Source organism: Mytilus galloprovincialis, chromosome 6, assembly GCF_965363235.1.
Source record: "Mytilus galloprovincialis chromosome 6, xbMytGall1.hap1.1, whole genome shotgun sequence".
In the NCBI taxonomy this organism is placed as follows: domain Eukaryota; kingdom Metazoa; phylum Mollusca; class Bivalvia; order Mytilida; family Mytilidae; genus Mytilus; species Mytilus galloprovincialis.
Window position 1 is genome coordinate 2,038,634 of NC_134843.1, and position 18,581 is coordinate 2,057,214.

The window sequence follows — 18,581 nt, forward strand, 5'->3', positions numbered from 1 at the left end:
GGTTATTCTCACAAATGCACATTTGGGGTTCGTGTTGCTTATTCTTTAGTTTGCTATGTTGTGTCATGTGTTCTATTGTTTGCCTGTTTGTATTTTTCATTTTTAGCCAGGCGTTGTCAGTTTATTTTCAATTTATGAGTTTGACTGTCCCTCTGGTATTTTTCGTCCCTCTTTTAATTATCTACTGATAAAGTACCGATTACAAACATCACTACTTGCATGTTGACTGACTAAAACTGTTGTGGAAGAAGCCCCATCCGTTGTGTGTTTCGGATAACAAAATAGGCAGGACAAGTAATGTTAATCGACAATCAACAGTTCACTTAAATATGATATAATAAATAAATTCTATTTATTCTGGCATACATTTGCTACACATACAAATTCTTCCAACAACATTCAAAATCCAAAGCATCTATATATGGCAATGTTAAACTGCTGATATAAGAAATATCCTAGTTTACAGGGTTTTTTTCCTGCAACTAAAATGTCATTATATAGGTGATCCTATGCATTCATTAAAGGGTAAAGTAGAAGCTACTACGATGATTCGTGATACTTTTCGTGCATAATCATTTGCCCGTTCTCTTCTGTTTTATTGAAAATATTATCGTCATCAGAATCCACCATTATTTTTAGTTTTTGTTCTTTTTGTGCTGGAAAGTCTTCTGTGTCATATCTGCTGGACAGAAGGAATTCCATAATTTTATTCATCGAAGCGTTTGCAGCAAATATATACTCCTACAATAATACACCTATTTAAATATACAAAAAATAATAAAGTTACACGAATTAAAAGTTTCCTCTCGGTAGTGATGTGACCACAATCCTTTTGAAATCAACTCCAAAAGGTGGTTGATGTATATGAACATGGTAACCTTGGTATTTTCCGTTATATATAAATTCACAGCCACATGCAATCAGAATGGGAACGTAAAATCCACTGCCAGGCGTAGAGATAGGGTCGTGCTCTCTGCATGATTGAGGGATCCTTAGATGGCCCGATGGACGACAAAATGTCTGCCCTTTATTTCCAATGAACATACTTACGTTGTTTTACCCGTCACCTCTCATTCTTACAGAATAGTGTCACGTCCAGTATAGGCTAGAAATAATTGCTTCTGGACGACGGTGAAGCGCCAATCAATCAATCAATCAATCAATCAATCAATCAATCAATCAATCGATCAATCAATGTTTTCGAACCCATATCATTCCTATGTACGCTCCTTTGTAAACTTTAAAAGATATATTATAAAATATATGAGATATCTAATAAAGGAAGTAAGATATCTTAATATTTTTTTTCAGATTATATAAGATATCTTATAAGTTATATATATATAAAGTTAGAATAAATAGTAAAACGGCTTGCCATGTTGACAAGTTGTTTGGAACTACACATTCTTATTGTCAGTTTTCTACCTTTATAAACAGGAACAATGTATCTTATAAATTTATCTGAATTTCCTTTATAAAAATTGACGTTCCATTGGCTTTCAAAGCAAAGTAAAGTTGTGAAAATACTCAAATCATACGTTTCAATGCATTTATTTACATTTAAGGAGTGTTTTTATTTGTATATTTGTTTACATCTAAAACCAATTCCCAACAAAGAAAGATTATGCAATTTGAATGCACCTGAATGATGTATTATTTGGGACTTAAATGCAATTACTTATCACTTAAAAGGCGTTATTAGAAACTTTGCTTCCGTCTGAAAAATCAATTAAATATGATGCATACATGCATTTTAATGACAGAAACAGATTATGAAATAACTAAAGCCAGTCATGCATGAAAGTGTTTATATAATGTTTTAATAAAAAGTTTGTTAATCAAATGTATAAGTCAAACGTGACATACATCTAGTAATAACTCAAGATGATCATAAACTATAAGAAGCTAGTAATTTATATAGTTCATATTATTTTTTATATTGTTTTAAATCTACTGCGTAGTTTAAAGAATTGTTATGCGGTCCGTCATTGTACAACCTTTTTATTTGTACAACGTTAGATGTCTGAAATAGTTGTGGGTGTCTTGTTAGGTATCTGCGAAACAGATTCTGTTCTTGTTGGTTATAACTTCTTCGAATGCGAAATTTTCCTACTAATGCACAACAATTGTACAGACTAGAGACCTTCAGAACAGTTTCTTGAAATACAATTAACAGCTATAAATGAAACACATTTTAAAAAACGATTTTGAAATTTTAAGTTATCGTTCATATGTAGTTCTTTTATTTGAAATTAGGGAAATTTAAACAGTCATTTGATTTGTACACAAAACGGAGGGGGAAGTATATAAAGAGTTGTTCATGGCGACCGCTGGTCCAAAACTTCTAGCAGAGTTCATACTCGAACCAGTCAATGGTATCTAAAATAAAACAAATAAAAACACAATTTTTATAACGCAGTTGATGTCTATAATGATATCGAACCAGTTCACATTTTTGTTCAGGGGTCAACTGAAGACCGCCGTCGGGAACGGGATTTTTATGCTGTGTTGGGGTGGACTGGGCGGTTTTCTGATCGTTGTTATGGGTGCTGTCTCTTTGACACATTTCCCGTTTCCATTCTCAATTTTATGGATTAGATATGTTGAAAAAAAAAAGACACAAGTTGAAAAAAAATTGTGTATGATTATAATATGAAATATTTTTTTTCTAAATCATGTTTATTTTTTTTTTTGCATTCCACCACGTGTCAGGGAGTCATAAATTCAAATTCTGTACATAATATTACTTCAAATTAAACACTCTTTTGATGGTCAGAGTGCTACTTGTAGACAACGCTATACAGAAATGTAAACAATAAGGTTTGAACATTATACTCAAGATGAACAGTAAACATGACTGTAGATTTAAATATATTTTACGATCACAGATAATGTATTACCCAACTGACCAGTGACATAATCGTTAAAGTGTATACAGTTTTTATTGGTGATATACTCTGAACTTTGATATAAATATGATTTTAACTTTTGTTCTGAATCTGATGATAAAAAATGTCTAAAGTTTTATAACCGAAACTAAACATATGTTGTGAAAACAATCTTTTATAGCAATTACAACACATTTGATCAACAGTTAGCGCTGAAAGGCGACAATTTGTTTCATATTTATTCCGGACAAATTTTACGCATTGGATGAAAATATTTTTATGATTGAATGAATAAAAATATATATATTAAATTGCATTCTTTGATGTTTTATCAGGCTTTTTCACTGAAATCAAAGTACTAGCCGTTGGAAAAAGCTTCCTTTATAACAAATAACTGCCATTTTAGGAGATGTCACAAAATGTTTCGGAATTTGAAATAAAAAAAAATGACAACGATTTGTTTATATGAGGAAATCCACATACATTTATATTTGTGTAATTACTTTTAATCCCTTGTGGGCCAGATTTGGTTAATAAAATACTGGATTTTATTTGATCATTTCACTATAAAAATAACGGCAGATATATACATATAAGTAAATAAATATTTATAGCTGCTATTAAAACTTGTGAACTGGGTGAATTCGTCAGTTTTAAGTGCTTTTTCTTTTTATAAACGCCCAACTTTAAAAGTCCAGAAAGACACATATAATGTTTTAGACAGTCAAAAGGACATTGAATAGCAAATATCTTCTCTGGTCAACTCTTTGCCGATGGGATTTGTCAAAAATTAGCAAATAAATAATAAATTGGTATTCTCCGTCTTGCAAATCAAGCCAGATTTTGCATAATGCTGGGAACACTTTTTCTCATTAGTTTGTTAGACTTGGCTTCCATGATAAAAAAAAATATCAAACCCTCAACAATGATTGAGACTGTATATACCAACAGATAGTGTAGATTTCAAATATAATTGGCATACCACTAATGGGGTGGGGGGGGGGGGGGGGGTCTTATTACCTAAAGAACTGTAATACAATGATGGGGGTCGTCGAATAAAAACCCTCCACAATGAATGAGACTGTATGTACTAATAGATAGTGCAGATCTCAAATACAATTGATATATGACCAGTAGGTGGTTCTTATTAACTAACAAAATGTAATACAACGATGGGGGTCGTCGAATAAAAACCCTCCACAATGAATGAGACTGTATGTACCAATAGATAATGCAGATCTCAAATACAATTGACCTATCACCAGAAGGGTGTTCTTATTAACTAAACAAATGTAATACATTGATGGGGGTCGTCGAATAAACACCCTCCACAATGAATAAGACTGTATGTACCAATACATAATGCAGATCTCAAATACAATTGACCTTTCACCAGAAGGGGGTTCTTATTAACTAAAGACATGTTATACAATGATGGAGTCGTCGAAAAAAATCCCTCCACAATGAGTGAGACTGTATGTACCAATAGATAGTGCAGATCTCATATACAATTGATATATGACCAGTAGGGGGTTCTTCTTAACTAAAGAACTGTAATACAATGATGGGAGTCGTCGAATAAAAACCCTCCACAATGAGTGAGACTGTATGTACCAATAGATAATGCAGATCTCAAATACAATTGACCTATCACCAGAAGGGTGTTCTTATTAACTAAACAAATTTAATACAATGATGGGGGTCGTCGAATGAAAACCCTCCACAATGAGTGAGACTGTATGTACCTATGGATAGTGCAGATCTCAAATACAATTAACGTATAAGCAGTAGGGGGTTCTTATTAACTAGAAACCTGTAATACAATGATGAGGGTCATCGAAAAAAAACCCTCAACAATGAGTGAGACTGTATGTACCAATAGATAGTTAAGATCTCAAATACAATTGACATATCACCAGTACGGGGTTCTTATTAGCTAAAGACCTGTAATACAATGATGGGGGTCGTCGAATAAAAACCCTCAACAATGCATGAGTGAGACTGTATGTACCAATAGATAGTTAAGATCTCATATATAATTGTCATATCACCAGTAAGGGTTCTTATTAGCAAAAGACCTGTAATACAATGATGGGGTCGTCGAATAAAGACCCTTGAGACACAGTACAGGAGGTATCCTTGATAACCCCGACACCATATTCTTGAGATAAAGTATACACTTGATAACAGATATACCCGTTTCTGTGGGTGAATGATAAGTACAATGTGTTTAAATCTATACACAATCAGTCCATGATAACAGATTTTAACGGTAATTCTGGTCATATAACATTAACATACATTTTTGTAATACAGAAATTAAGAAAAAATAAAACATGCAATCCATCTTCATTCTATTTGCATTATTTGGCAATTTGTATGGTAATTATGTATTTTTTCACTTACGACATGATTCTGCCATATTTGAAAAAAAATAGACTTATATAACCCGATGTTTTTTTATATTTCAAATCAATCTTTTTGATATTTTAAAGTGTTTCTTTCTACGTCGTGATGTTACATTCATTTTAGGGTGAAGGTTGGCACCTGTGAAAACGTTTAAACCCGCTGCATTTGTTTGCACCTGTCCTAAGTCTGGAACCTATTGTTCAGTAGTTGCCAATTGTTGATGTGGTTCATAAGTGTTTCTCGTTTATCTTTTTTTAAATAAAGATTTGAGCATTGGTTTTGCTGTGTGAATGGTTTTTAGTCATTTTAGCTGCCCTTTATAGCTTGCTGTTCGGTGAGTCAATGCTTCGTGTTGAAGACCGTGCTTTACCCTATTGATAATGGTTCACTTTTTACAAGAAGCATTGTGACTTGGATGGAGAGTTGTTTCCTTGACACTCATACCCATCTTCTTATATCTATTAACAATACAAAACATTATCTTAGGCATTCAAAGTTTATGACAGTTTTCAAGTCTTGTATCTTATTTATATTAGGAAAAGCAAACGTTTTGACCTTTATAATGATATTTTCTTTCTATTTTGAACAAATATAAGTATTTTACAAATTTATTATTTAATGTTAGTGTTGCGTGTTTATATTCATATATTATAACTTTATTATATTTAGGAGAGGACTATTGAAGTTTTGGTTAATTGTGCCTGATCCTTTTTATTTTATGTTTCGATCTTGAATCTCTCTCCGTAGTACCTTTCGCCCTCTTTTGTAAATAGAAGTTTATAAATATGGAGTTTATAATAAATTTTCTCTGCATTTTGATTTACCTGGGAGGATTGGGGTCAAGCAGAAAAAAAATGTCGAATTTTCAGTACAGCTATGCTAATTTTGTTTTTATTATTTTAAGGGAAATTCAGTTTTAAGTGTTTAAATAAAAATAAAAGTTTGTAAGATTTATGAGTCAACACATCAATATTTAAAACGATTTAGATCTATTTTGATAAGATTAAAATATATTTAAGACCGAATTTGGGGTAATATATGTACGTACAGTGTCAGTGTATTTTAGAACGTTTATGATAATGCAAACGAATGACAATAACTACAAATATATTTCATTGAAAATGCATACAGTTAGCACAGGCTTTCGGTTTTTTTTAACATTATACTGCAATGGTAAACTTCCAAGTTCCTCCCTGCATACAATTTCTTGAAGTATTTGGTCCAACCCCTAAGGCAAAAAAAAAGCAACTTAATATGTCATTGGTGGAGCCGTAAAGAAATAAAAAGATGTTTCATAATTGCCAATGAGACAACTCTACGCCATTAAATTAACACCAAGCGGCCTTCAACAATGAAAAAAACATGCATACCGCATAGTAAGCTATAAAAGGCAAATACAAATGTAAACAATTTAAATAAGAAAAACGAAGACCCGATTTACAAAACTATACACGAAAAAAAACACATATGATACACAGCAACATGCGACAAATATCACCGACTTAGTAACAAGCTCCTGACTTGGGACCGGCATGTTTATGATCATTATAATGTTACTACTACTGGCGAGTTATCAGTCCTCGAATGCTTCGCCAATTAGAATCCAGTTCTTCTGAATTGAAACGTTGTCTGTGCAACAGTGCAACTGTGTACTTTAACTGACTCTTTAAGTTGCAACTCCGCCTCCTTTTCAAGGTGACCTCAAACGGTTTTGAGCCCAGTAGTCAGCACTTCGGTGTTGACATGAATATCAATTATATTGTCATTTTTATAAATTTTCTGTTTACAAAACTTTGAATTTTTCGAAAAACTAAGGATTTTCTTACCCCAGGAGTAGATTACCTTAGCCGTATTTGGCACAACTTTAATTTTGAATTTTGGGTCCTCAATGCTCTTTAACTTTGTATTTGTTTGGCTTTTTAACTATTTTCATCTGAGCGTCACTGATGAGTCTTATGTAGACGAAACGCGCGTCTGGCGTATAAAATTATAATCCTGGTACTTTTGATAACTATTGACCGGCTGTTCTGGTTTAAGTCCTTAATTTTGAATCCATACTCAGTGGCGGATCCAGAAATTTTCATAAGTGGGGGCCCACTGACTGACCTAAGAAGGGGGGGGGGGCTCCAGTCACGCTTCAGTTATTCCCTATATAAGCAACCAAAATTTTTCCCAAAAAGGGGGGCCCGGTCCCCCTGGCCCTCCCCCTAAATCCGCCTGTGATACTGAACCATAGAAATAGATTTAAAATTGAACCGATCCAAACGATCCTTATCAAGATTTTGTAAAAAGTACAACAATTACAAATTAATAAATAATGTGACCATTTTTGTGTACTTTAAGGGTTGCTATGTTGAAGGGCATGCATATTAACTTTATCCGTCGCCTTTTATGCAAAATGTTTGCAAATTTGGTACTCAATGCTATTGGATATTGTTATATATATAGTTATGCCACTCGTCACATCCAAATTCGTTCTCACCATTCGTTATGGAAACGACCTTTAACTGTGTGTAAACTGAGTGGACTATAGTAGAACTAAACAGGGTCGCATTGTATACATTGTTTAGTCTAGTCTCAGACATACGTTCTAGCCAGACCACAACACGTTTTACGATTTTTACGGACGGGTTCGGACATTTTAAAAACTATTTTGGTTTGAATGAAGCTTTAGGCCAGCGAAGTTTAAGAAAAATGTTATTAACAAAATTATATACATGTGTGCAATAATGCAATTATTGTTAAAAATAGTTCGAAATTTTTAAAGATTTAATATTTTTGGGAACTATAGTTTCCATGACAATAAGTTAAAAACCGAAAATGCAGTACGCGAATAAGTACCAACAACACAATCAAAACTTATTCGTTGAAAAAATATTTTATATACGAATATTTATTTTAATAATTTGTTTAGCAAAAGACTAATGAATCGGCAGATTAAGAACTTTGAACTCTCTATCAGTGACTGTGAGTATACTTTGTTCTTTGTACCATTATGATAAGTGCTTTTTTTTTTTATTATTTAATGCTCTTTTATGTATATATTATTAGTCGGTATAAACCCCAATTTAACCCAGTCACATACAAAATGTATAGTCCGTTGCCTATCCCAATTATGGAACCTCATAAGTGGGGGTCTTCTTAGTTTTCTGTTATTTTTGAATGAGTGTCTTTGTCAATTTGAGAAATTTGGCGTTGATGGCAGAATTTCTCTTTTTATATATTTTTCCTGACTCGAATTGATGCGATAAAAACAGGTTACTAGCAGATGAACAATAACCAAGCAAATTTATAACTCTTAGTGGAAATGAAATAAACACGAATCGGTCCGTGTAAAGTCACTGATCCTTCATTAATGCAAAAACGTAATTCATTTCACTTGTAAAGTTATAAATTTAACACCGTCGTAAAATCTTTAAATATTTTTATATCGGTACTAAAATTTTGTTTTAGCAAATTAAAAAATTAAAACAGAACAAAATATAGATGTGTATTGATTGATACTTGTACCTGGGAGAAGTATATATATGTTCCTGCTTGTACTTTGCTTTTAGACTGTTTTCAGTAACTGTGAGTTCTATAATATCGGTGTTTTGTGTGGGTTTTTTTTTTATACTTCACACTGATCTATTGAGTTAAGCCAAATAAAAATGATTGTTAAAGTATACAAGTACACACCCGTGATATCACGGGTCCGTGACTGACTTAATATAACTATGCCTAAGCCTTATTTTAGTAATTGGTATTGTCATCTGATAAAGTCATGTCGATTATAAGATACACAGTTTTTTTTGCTTTCAAATCTTTCTGTTTGAACCCGTCGACCTGGAACTTATCAATTATTGGTAATATTAATTATTTGGAAAACAAAAGGTCCTGGCTATCCAGGAATGGAGTATTTTTTAATCAACAGCATTGTCCTATCTTAGTTATCTTAGAAAGTTGCTGATTGCTGAATAAAACTACAATAGGGAACAATTTGACAATGATAGAATTTAGTAGTGTCATCCCTTTGATTATGACCCGTGTATATAGCAAAATCCTAAATACACCGCTTGGTGGTGCGCCTGTCAAATGCGGAACGTACAGATAAGGTAATAGCTAACAGGTGAATATACTATTGGTATCGGTATCGGATTCGACCCGGAACTTGTTAATTATTGGCAATATTAATTATGTGGAAAACAAAAGGGTCTGGAGTGGTGTAATTTTTCATCTACACCATTGTCCTATATTTGTTCTATATAGAGTTGAAGTTTTTACCCGATGACGGCTGACAAATTGGACCTCGTAATTTTAGTATTATAGATTCTTGTGTTGTGCTGAAGCAACACTGTATTGATATTTCAAGTATGATTGTGCCTGTCCCAAGTCGGGATCCTGTATTTCAGTGGTTGTCATTGTTTCATGTTTGTCGTATTTGAGTTTTTTTTGTAAATTGTATTGATATGAGCAAGAACACTAGTTCACTCGTTTGAATTGTATCACATCATTCATGTCAGTTCTTTTACAGCCGACTATACAGTGTGTGTTGAATGTCGTATGATGACCTATTATTGCTTACTAGTATATCCAGGTCGAGTGGATAGCTGAACTTGGTAGGATAGTTGTCTCATTGGCCATCATACCACATCACCCTTTTATGCCTTATAAATTTCGTGCGTCTGAAAGCTCTTTCTGGATTTAACTCCATCAGGAACGCTGAAACCTTACTATTCGAAAGCAAATAAGATGAAACGTATGGTGCCATATGAGCGAAAGGACCAAAACAGTATAACCAAATTCATCTAGCCTAAGGTGAAATTTGTGTGGGGGGAGTTGAAACAATAGTTCCTGTCCATTCGTTTTTGATGCGTTTTGGTATTTGATTTTGCCATGTGATTATAGACTATCCGAATTGATTTTCCTTTGAGTTCAGTATTTTTGTGATTTTACTTTCTGTAAAACTTCTTAATTTATAAACGTGGAATTTACAATGCATATTTGTTATAAAAGACTTTCAGTATACCATATATACAGCACTGACGTCTGATTCCAATTGGATATAACAGTCCATTACGACAGTATCGATCCAGTGTTAATAAATGAAATAAACATTTGACAGTTTTTGTCAATTCTAGTCGTCAAGGAGCAACAGACATGTACCAGATGTGGCAGACCAAATGAAGACTGATTTTTTTCATTTTTAGAATAACATGAAAACTGCAAAAATAATCAGAGAAATTATTCAGGCCGTCAATTTTCTCGTGTGAATTGTTTAAATTAGTCATTTTGAGGCCTTGTATAGCCGTCTGTAAGGTATTGGTTTTTCTCATTGTTGAAGGTAATAAGATGTCCTATATAGTTGTAAACAACTGTTATGTCTTTTGGTCTCTGGTGGAACGTTTCTCATTGACAATCATATTTTCATTTATTAAGATGGTAAGTAGGACATATTGAAGCAAACTTCGCACCACATACTTCATTTCATTTAGAGTTTTAAGGCTACAAAGCAGTAAATTTACGAGTAACTAGACGACATCCATAAACTAGTGGGAATACGGATGGGTTATGGTTATTTCCAAAAATGCGCATTGTCGGCTGGTAAAGTACGGATTACAAATAACACTGTGCATGTATGCTGACTAATGAAATCTGGTGGTGAAGCGACACACACATACAGGTATATACGTTATGTGTTCGGATAATTGTAAAAAAAAAAAAGCTTTAAGCTATCTTATTTGGAGCGTTTTGTGAAAAGAAATTAAACGAATCTATAAAAACTTATAAAAAAAACATGCATTCCTATGTGATCAAATATTAGAAGAGCCTCTTTTAGACAGAACATGTGAAATTTCAATTAACAATCACTAATTAAAAATGATATAATAAATAAATTCTATTTATTCTGGCATACATTTGCTACACATACAAATTCTTCCAACAACATTCAAAATCCAAAGCATCTATATATGGCAATGTTACAAATGCTGATCTGATATATGAAATACCCTAACATACATGTTTCGTTTTTTCTTGCAACTAAAATGTAATTATTAGGTGATCCTATGCATTTTTTAAAGGGAAGCTACTATGACGATTCGTGGTGTTTTTCGTGCATAATCATTTGCACGTTCTCTTCTGTTTTATTGAATATATTATCTTCATCAGAATCCACCATTATTTTTAGTTTTTGTTCTTTTGCTGGAAAGTCTTCTGTGTCATATCTGCTGGACAGAAGGAATTCCATTATTTTATTCATTGAAGCGTTTGCAGCAAATATATACTCGTACAATAATCCAGCAACAACACCTCCCAATATAGGACCAATCCAGTACACCTATTTAAATATAAAACAATAATAAAGGTACACTAATTCAAAGTTTCCTCTCTGTATAGTGGTTTGATTACAATCCTTTGAAATCAACTTCAAAAGGTGGCCGAGGTATATAATTATGGTAAACCGAGTTGGTCGTTTTGCAGTCGGTAGTAAAATCCGTGCATCTAGACTAAACTAAACTAGTCTAAACTAGACTGGAGCAAAATCAACAAAGTAAGAATGAGAAAACAAAAGAATTGCTTGCTCAACATGCATCCGTATTTAGTGACAACATCGGTTGTGTGAATGGAATTAAAGGAAATTTAATTAGGAAAGATAATGTTAAACCCGTGTTCATGAAGGCGCGACCGATACCGTATGCACTAAGACCGAAAGTTGAACAGGAGCTTGACCGTCTTGAAGAGGAAGGAATTATTACAAAAAGTGCCAACTAGTGAATGGGCAACGCCTATTGTGCCTGTCGTGAAGAAGTCAGGAGGCGTCAGAATTTGTGGCGATTTTAAGGTCACAATAAATCAGCAGCTTCAAGTGGATCAATATCCTTTACCCAGAATTGACGATATATTTGCTTCGTTATCTGGAGGTGAAAAATATTCGAAAATAGATTTAAGACAGGCATATTTACAGCTCGAGATGAACGAGGAATCAAAGAAGTACTTGACTATATATACGCATAGAGGACTTAATCAGTACAACCGAATGTTATTCGGTGTAGCTTCCGCACCTGCTATCTGGCAGAGAACCATTGACCAAATACTTCAAGGGTTGACAGGAGTACAATGCATATTAGATGATATGGTTATAACCGGTAAAAATGACCGAGAACATTTAGTGAACCTTGAGAAAGTTATGAAGCGATTAGAGATGTACAACCTTTCAGTTAATAAGGAAAAGTGCAAGTTTTTCAAAGATGAAATCGAGTTTTGTGGACATAAAATAGATAAGCATGAATTACACAAAACAGAGGATAAAATCAAAGCGATTTTGGACACAGCAGAACCACAAAATGTTACCCAGGTACGTTCAATCCTCGGATTAATGAATTACTACCATAAATTCCTACCAAATATCTCCTCAGTTGTGCGTCCATTACACAGACTGTTAGAAAAAGATGCCAAATGGGATTGGAATGAAGAATGTAAGGTATCATTCAAGAGGGCCAAAGATTTGGTAACATCTGAGCAGGTTCTATGTCATTATGACCCAGAACTACCTATTCGATTAGCTTGTGACGCTTCTCCATTTGGATTAGGGGTAGTTTTGTCACATAAAATGGAAGATGGAACGGAGCGCCCTATTGCATTTGCATCAAGGTCACTTAATAAAGCCGAAAGAAATTACAGTCAAATCGACAAAGAAGCTCTAGGTATAATTTTCGGCGTTAAAAAGTTTCATACGTATCTGTATGGTCGTAAATTTACACTGATTACAGACCATATGCCGCTTGTGTCAATATTCAATCCGAAAAAGGGAATTTCTACCACTTCAGCAGCACGTTTACAGAGATATGCGTTGTTTTTAAGTGGATATACATATGATATTGAGTACAAAAACACTAACAAGCACACGAACGCAGATGCGCTTTCGAGAATACCACAGGAATCTACAGAAGCAGATGGTGAGGAATTTGATGCAGTTGATGTTTTCATGTTAAAGCAGCTAGAACATTTAAGCTTAACAAACAACATTAGACGAGAAACTGCGCGTGACAAGATCTTATCAAGAGTCTATGAATTAGTACAAAAAGGTTGGACCGTCAATGATGATATTGATTTGAACCCGTATTTCAACCGGAAAAACGAACTGTCGATCAGTCAAGGTTGTTTACAGTGGGGAATACGTACTATTGTTCCGACAAAATTTAGACAACAAACTTTAGAACTGTTACATTCTGCGCACCCAGGAGTAGTGAAAATGAAATTATTGGCAAGGAGCTACGTATGGTGGCCACGTATTGATTCTGAGATAGAATCACTAGCAAAAAGTTGTTCCGGATGTCAAAAGCACCATCGTAACCCGAAACAGTCACCACTTCATCCATGGGAGTGGCCGTCAAGTCCGTGGAAACGAATACATATTGACTTTGCTGGACCATTTATTGATCACATGTTCTTGATTGTCATTGATGCTCATTCTAAATGGCCTGAAGTTATACCGATCAAAAGTACCACTTCAACACAGACAATTAGAGTTTTAAGGACTATATTTGCGAGAGCAGGATTGCCAGAACAAATAGTAAGTGATAACGGACCACAATTCGTATCTGCAGAATTTCAAACATTTACTAAAATGAATGGAATAACGCATATAAAGAGCGCACCTTACCATCCTGCAACAAACGGACTCGCAGAACGTTTTGTTCAGACTTTCAAACAGAGCTTGAAGCAATGCGAGGAAAAAATGCAGATTTGAATAAGAAATTAGCAAATTTTTTGTTGGCATATCGCAATACTCCCCATACTACAACGAATGAAACACCTGCTAAGTTATTTATGGGTAGAAATTTACGAAACAGACTGGACTTAATTAAACCAGATATCAATAGACAAGTGCAAGACAAGCAGATGGAAATTGCAATTAAACCAACAAAAGAGACTTTGCGACAATTTACCGAGGGAGAAACAGTTGCCGTACGAGACTACCGTGGACCAAATAAATGGACAAGTGGACTTGTAACCAAACGTGAAGGACCGTTAAATTATCAGGTAGAAGTTTCGCCCAACAGTATCTGGAAACGTCATGCCGACCAGATACGAAACTCAGACTTTAACGATAAACAGGGAGAAGAAATTAAAAATGACAAAACAGTTGAAATAGAGATAATTCCGGATGAACCAACTGAGCAACCGGCACAAGATCTACAACTGAAACAACAAGACAGTGAACAACCTTTGTCAGAACCAATTCAGAGAAGATATCCGTTGAGAACCAGAAAGCCGGTTACCAAGTTAAATTTGTAAAAATGGTTGTAGTGCCGTAAGGGTAATAATAATTCCCTTTGCAACCTATGTTAGGCGTGATTGTGTGCGCGAGAAAACGAATGTTTTTCTATTGCAATCACTGTAGGGATAAATATTTTGAATGCATGATATTAGTGTTTTTTGAAGTTAACGTTTTTATTTACACATAGACAGTAATTATTTTCTTTCATTCATTCTTTCCACACGTGCTTTGTACAACAGAAGGGAGGAAATGTTATGTCTAATTGTAACTTTAATAGTTTACATTGTCAGTTTCAATTAGACATAACAAATGGGGCGATCGTTTGACTATGCAGTGTGTGTGTGAATTGGTAGCCACACGTGCGGTCAGAATGTGAAGGTTAAATCCGATGCATGGTGTCAAGATAGTGATGTGCTCTCTTTATGATTGCGGGATTCGTAGGTGGCACTATTGACGGCAAAATGTCTGTCCCTTTACTTTCCAAAATACATACATTGTTTGGCCCCTAATTCCCCTCCGCCCCTCCATTTTTGTCGTCTCACAGACTATAAATAAAACAATTGCTACAGACGCTGAGGAAGCACCAATCAATCAATATTTTTCGAGTCCATGTGATTCCTGTTACCCTCCTTTGTAAACTTAATGAGATACCTGATAAAATATTCAAGATATCTTATAAATATATGAGATATCTTATAAATATATGAGATATCTGATAAATATATGAGATACCTGATAAAATATTCAAGATATCTTATAAATATATGAGATATCTGATAAATATATGAGATATCTGATAAATATATGAGATATCTGATAAATATATGAGATACCTGATAAAATATTCAAGATATCTTATAAAATATATGAGATATCTGATAAATATATGAGATACCTGATAAAATATTCAAGATATCTTATAAAATATATGAGATATCTGATAAATATATGAGATATCTTATAAATATATGAGATATCTTATAAATATATGGGATATCTTATAAAGTATGCAACCAGTTGTTGGCATGACACGGGTTATGTTCTACCAAAATGTTATGATAGTATGATACTAAACCCCTAACAGGAAGGATTGTGCCTGATATTCATATGATGAAGACTTAATTTTTCAATCAGTTTAATTGAAGTCTGGAGCTGGCATGTCAGTTAACTGCTAGTAGTCTGATGTTATTTATGTATTATTGTCATTTTGTTTATTTTTTTTATTACATCTTCTGACATCAGACTGGGATTTCTCTTGAACTGAATTTTAATGTGCGTATTGTTATGTGTTTACATTTCTGCATTGGCTAGAGGTATCGGGGGAGGGTTGAGATCTCACAAACATGTGAAACATTTTTGCGCCTGTCCCAAGTCAGGAGCCTCTGGCCTTTGTTAGTCTTCTACTATTTTAACTTTTAGTTTCTTGTGTACAATTTGGAGTTTAGTATGGCGTTCATTATCACTGAACTAGTATATATTTGTTTAGGGGCCATCTGAAGGACGCGGGAATTTCTCGTTGCATTGAAGACCTGTTGGTGACCTTCTGCTGTTGTCTGCTCTATAATCGGGTTGTTGTCTCTTTGGCACATTCTACATTTCCACTCTCAACTTTAAGATGTCTTATATAAAAAGATGTATGAAATATCTTATAAACTAATCTCATATACATATAAGATATCTCTTAATATAATTCTCGTTATAAAATATCTTAGAAACTTTAGAATATATCTTTTAGCGTATATATTAGATATCTTTTAAAGTATATAAGATATCTTATAAAAGATAAATTATATAAGATACCTTACAGTGGCGGATCCAGCCATTTTAAAAGGGGGGTTCTCAACCCAGAGTAAAGGGGGGGGGGGGTGTTCTAACTATATGCTCCCATTCAAATGCATTGATCGGCCAAAAAAAGGGAGGTCCAACCCCTGGAACCCCCCCCCCCTGGATCCGCCACTGCCTTATAAATTATATGAGATATCTTGAAGTAAGAATAAATAGTATAATGGCTTGCCATATATCGACAAGTTGTTTGGATATAACCAAAACTACAAAATTCTTATTGTCAGTTTTCATCCTTTATAAACAGGAACAATGTATCTTATAAATTTGTCTTAATTCCATTTATACGAATTGACATTTCATTGGCTTTACAAATACTTGTTAAAAGCAAGGTAAAGTTGTGAAAATGCTCAAAACATACGTTTCAATGCATTTATTTACATTTAAGGAGTGATTTTATTTGTATATTTGTTTACATCTAAAACCAATTTCCAACAAATTAAATATGATGCATACATGCATTTTAATGACAGAAAAAGATTATGAAATAACTGAAGTCAGTGATGCATGAAAGTGTTTATATAATGTTCTATAAAAAGTTTGCTAATCAAATGTATAAGTCAAACGTGACATACATCTAGTAATAACTCACGATGATCATAAAGTATAATAAGCTCGTAATTTATATAGTTCATATTATTTTTTATATTGTTTTAAATCTACTGCGCAGTTTAAAGAATTGTTAAGCGGTCCGTCATTGTACAACCTTTTTTATTAGTACAAACGTTAGATGCTTGAAATAGTTGTGGTTGTCTTGTTAGGTATCTGCGAAGCAGATCCTGTTCTTGATGGTTATAACCACAGGGACTTTGTTAGCAGATTATTTTTTTTTATCAATGTTTTAAACATTGACTTTTTTAGCATGTTCTGTCTATTTGCATTACTTAATTGGAGTATTTGACGATGACATCAATATTTCTTAGTTTTCTAGCAAACTTGCAGTTTACTATCCATATTCGTATACTGAAAGATCCTCACTTCTTCAAATGCGAAATTTTCCTACCAATGCACAACGATTGTACAGACTGGAAACCTCCTTGAAATTTGACAATAGCCGTGAATGAAAAAGCTATTTCAACATTTAAGTTATAGTTCATACATATTAATTTTATTTGAAATTGAGAGAAATTTAAGCGATCGTTGATTTGTGCCAAAATGGAGAAAAAAACACATATGAAGCATGTATTTTACCCAGTGATTTTCCCAGTAGTTCATGGCAACAGCTGGTCCAAAACTTCTCGCAGAGTTCATACTCGAACCAGTCAATGGTATCTAAAATAAAAATAATATATATATATATGTAACAGTGAATTTGTATAATCAGTGATTATGTAGAATCTTCAGGGATTATGTAAAATCGCTGACCAGTTTAGGGATTATATATAATCACTAAAATTTTCATGGATTATGTATAATCACTAGAAAAAACGTCAGGGATTATACATAATAACTGAAATGAAGTAATAGTTTTATTTATAAAGAAAATGAATTAAGTCAAATAATGTATACTATAAAATCATATTAAAACAGCATTACACTGTATAAACATAAATTGCAAAATGTTAGGCACAATACATATCAAAATGTTAAACACAATATATTAAAATAATATGCTTAACATCTGTTTTTACCACAATATCCATATTTTAGAAAACATTTACCTTCACATATCGAATCAGATTTTATGACCCGCCTAAGAGAAATAAAGTGTTCAGTAAAAACATCTGTAGATACTCCAAAAAAAGAGAATAAGCAACCTCGAACTGGTTCTTGCAAGACCCCATGTTTTCTTGGCCAGGCGATATCTTTTTTCCGACTTTTGGTGAACAATTACATTCCTCTACAATTTTGTTCTAATTGTCAATCCTTAGTTTTTCTATACATTTAAAATTGGTACCGTTAATGTGATTAGATGCGTAAGTTCTCTCTGTTTGAATTTCTTGTTCATTTGAGGAGAGAAAAAAACACCAAAATACAGATGTTCCATGATCTGCTTCACCATTTGTTTTACATGTACCACAAAAATATGCTCTGTAGATTTACAAATAAAACATGAATATTCATTTGACGTTGACATTTAAAAACAAACAATATATTTATAGATTATCGTTGATCATCTCAAGGAGATTGATATTCTCGCTTGAGCCGGGACGGCGAAAGCGAGATAGGCAATCGAGTTG

At 33.6% G+C, this 18,581-nt stretch overlaps 1 protein-coding gene across 4 annotated transcripts in view; it reads right to left on the reverse strand.

Moving 5' to 3' along the window:
* Positions 1-11,160: 11,160 nt before the first annotated feature.
* LOC143078687 (aquaporin AQPAe.a-like) overlaps positions 11,161-18,581 on the reverse strand; it is a 30,859-nt gene continuing 23,438 nt past the window's right edge. For all 4 annotated transcript variants that reach the window (XM_076253591.1, XM_076253592.1, XM_076253593.1 and 1 more), the window contains 2 exons: positions 17,593-17,673; positions 11,161-11,616 (listed from right to left, as the gene is read on the reverse strand). In XM_076253591.1, the coding sequence (XP_076109706.1) occupies positions 11,368-11,616; positions 17,593-17,673 (330 nt within the window). In that variant the 3' untranslated portion in view covers positions 11,161-11,367. The remainder of the gene's footprint in view (positions 11,617-17,592; positions 17,674-18,581) is intronic.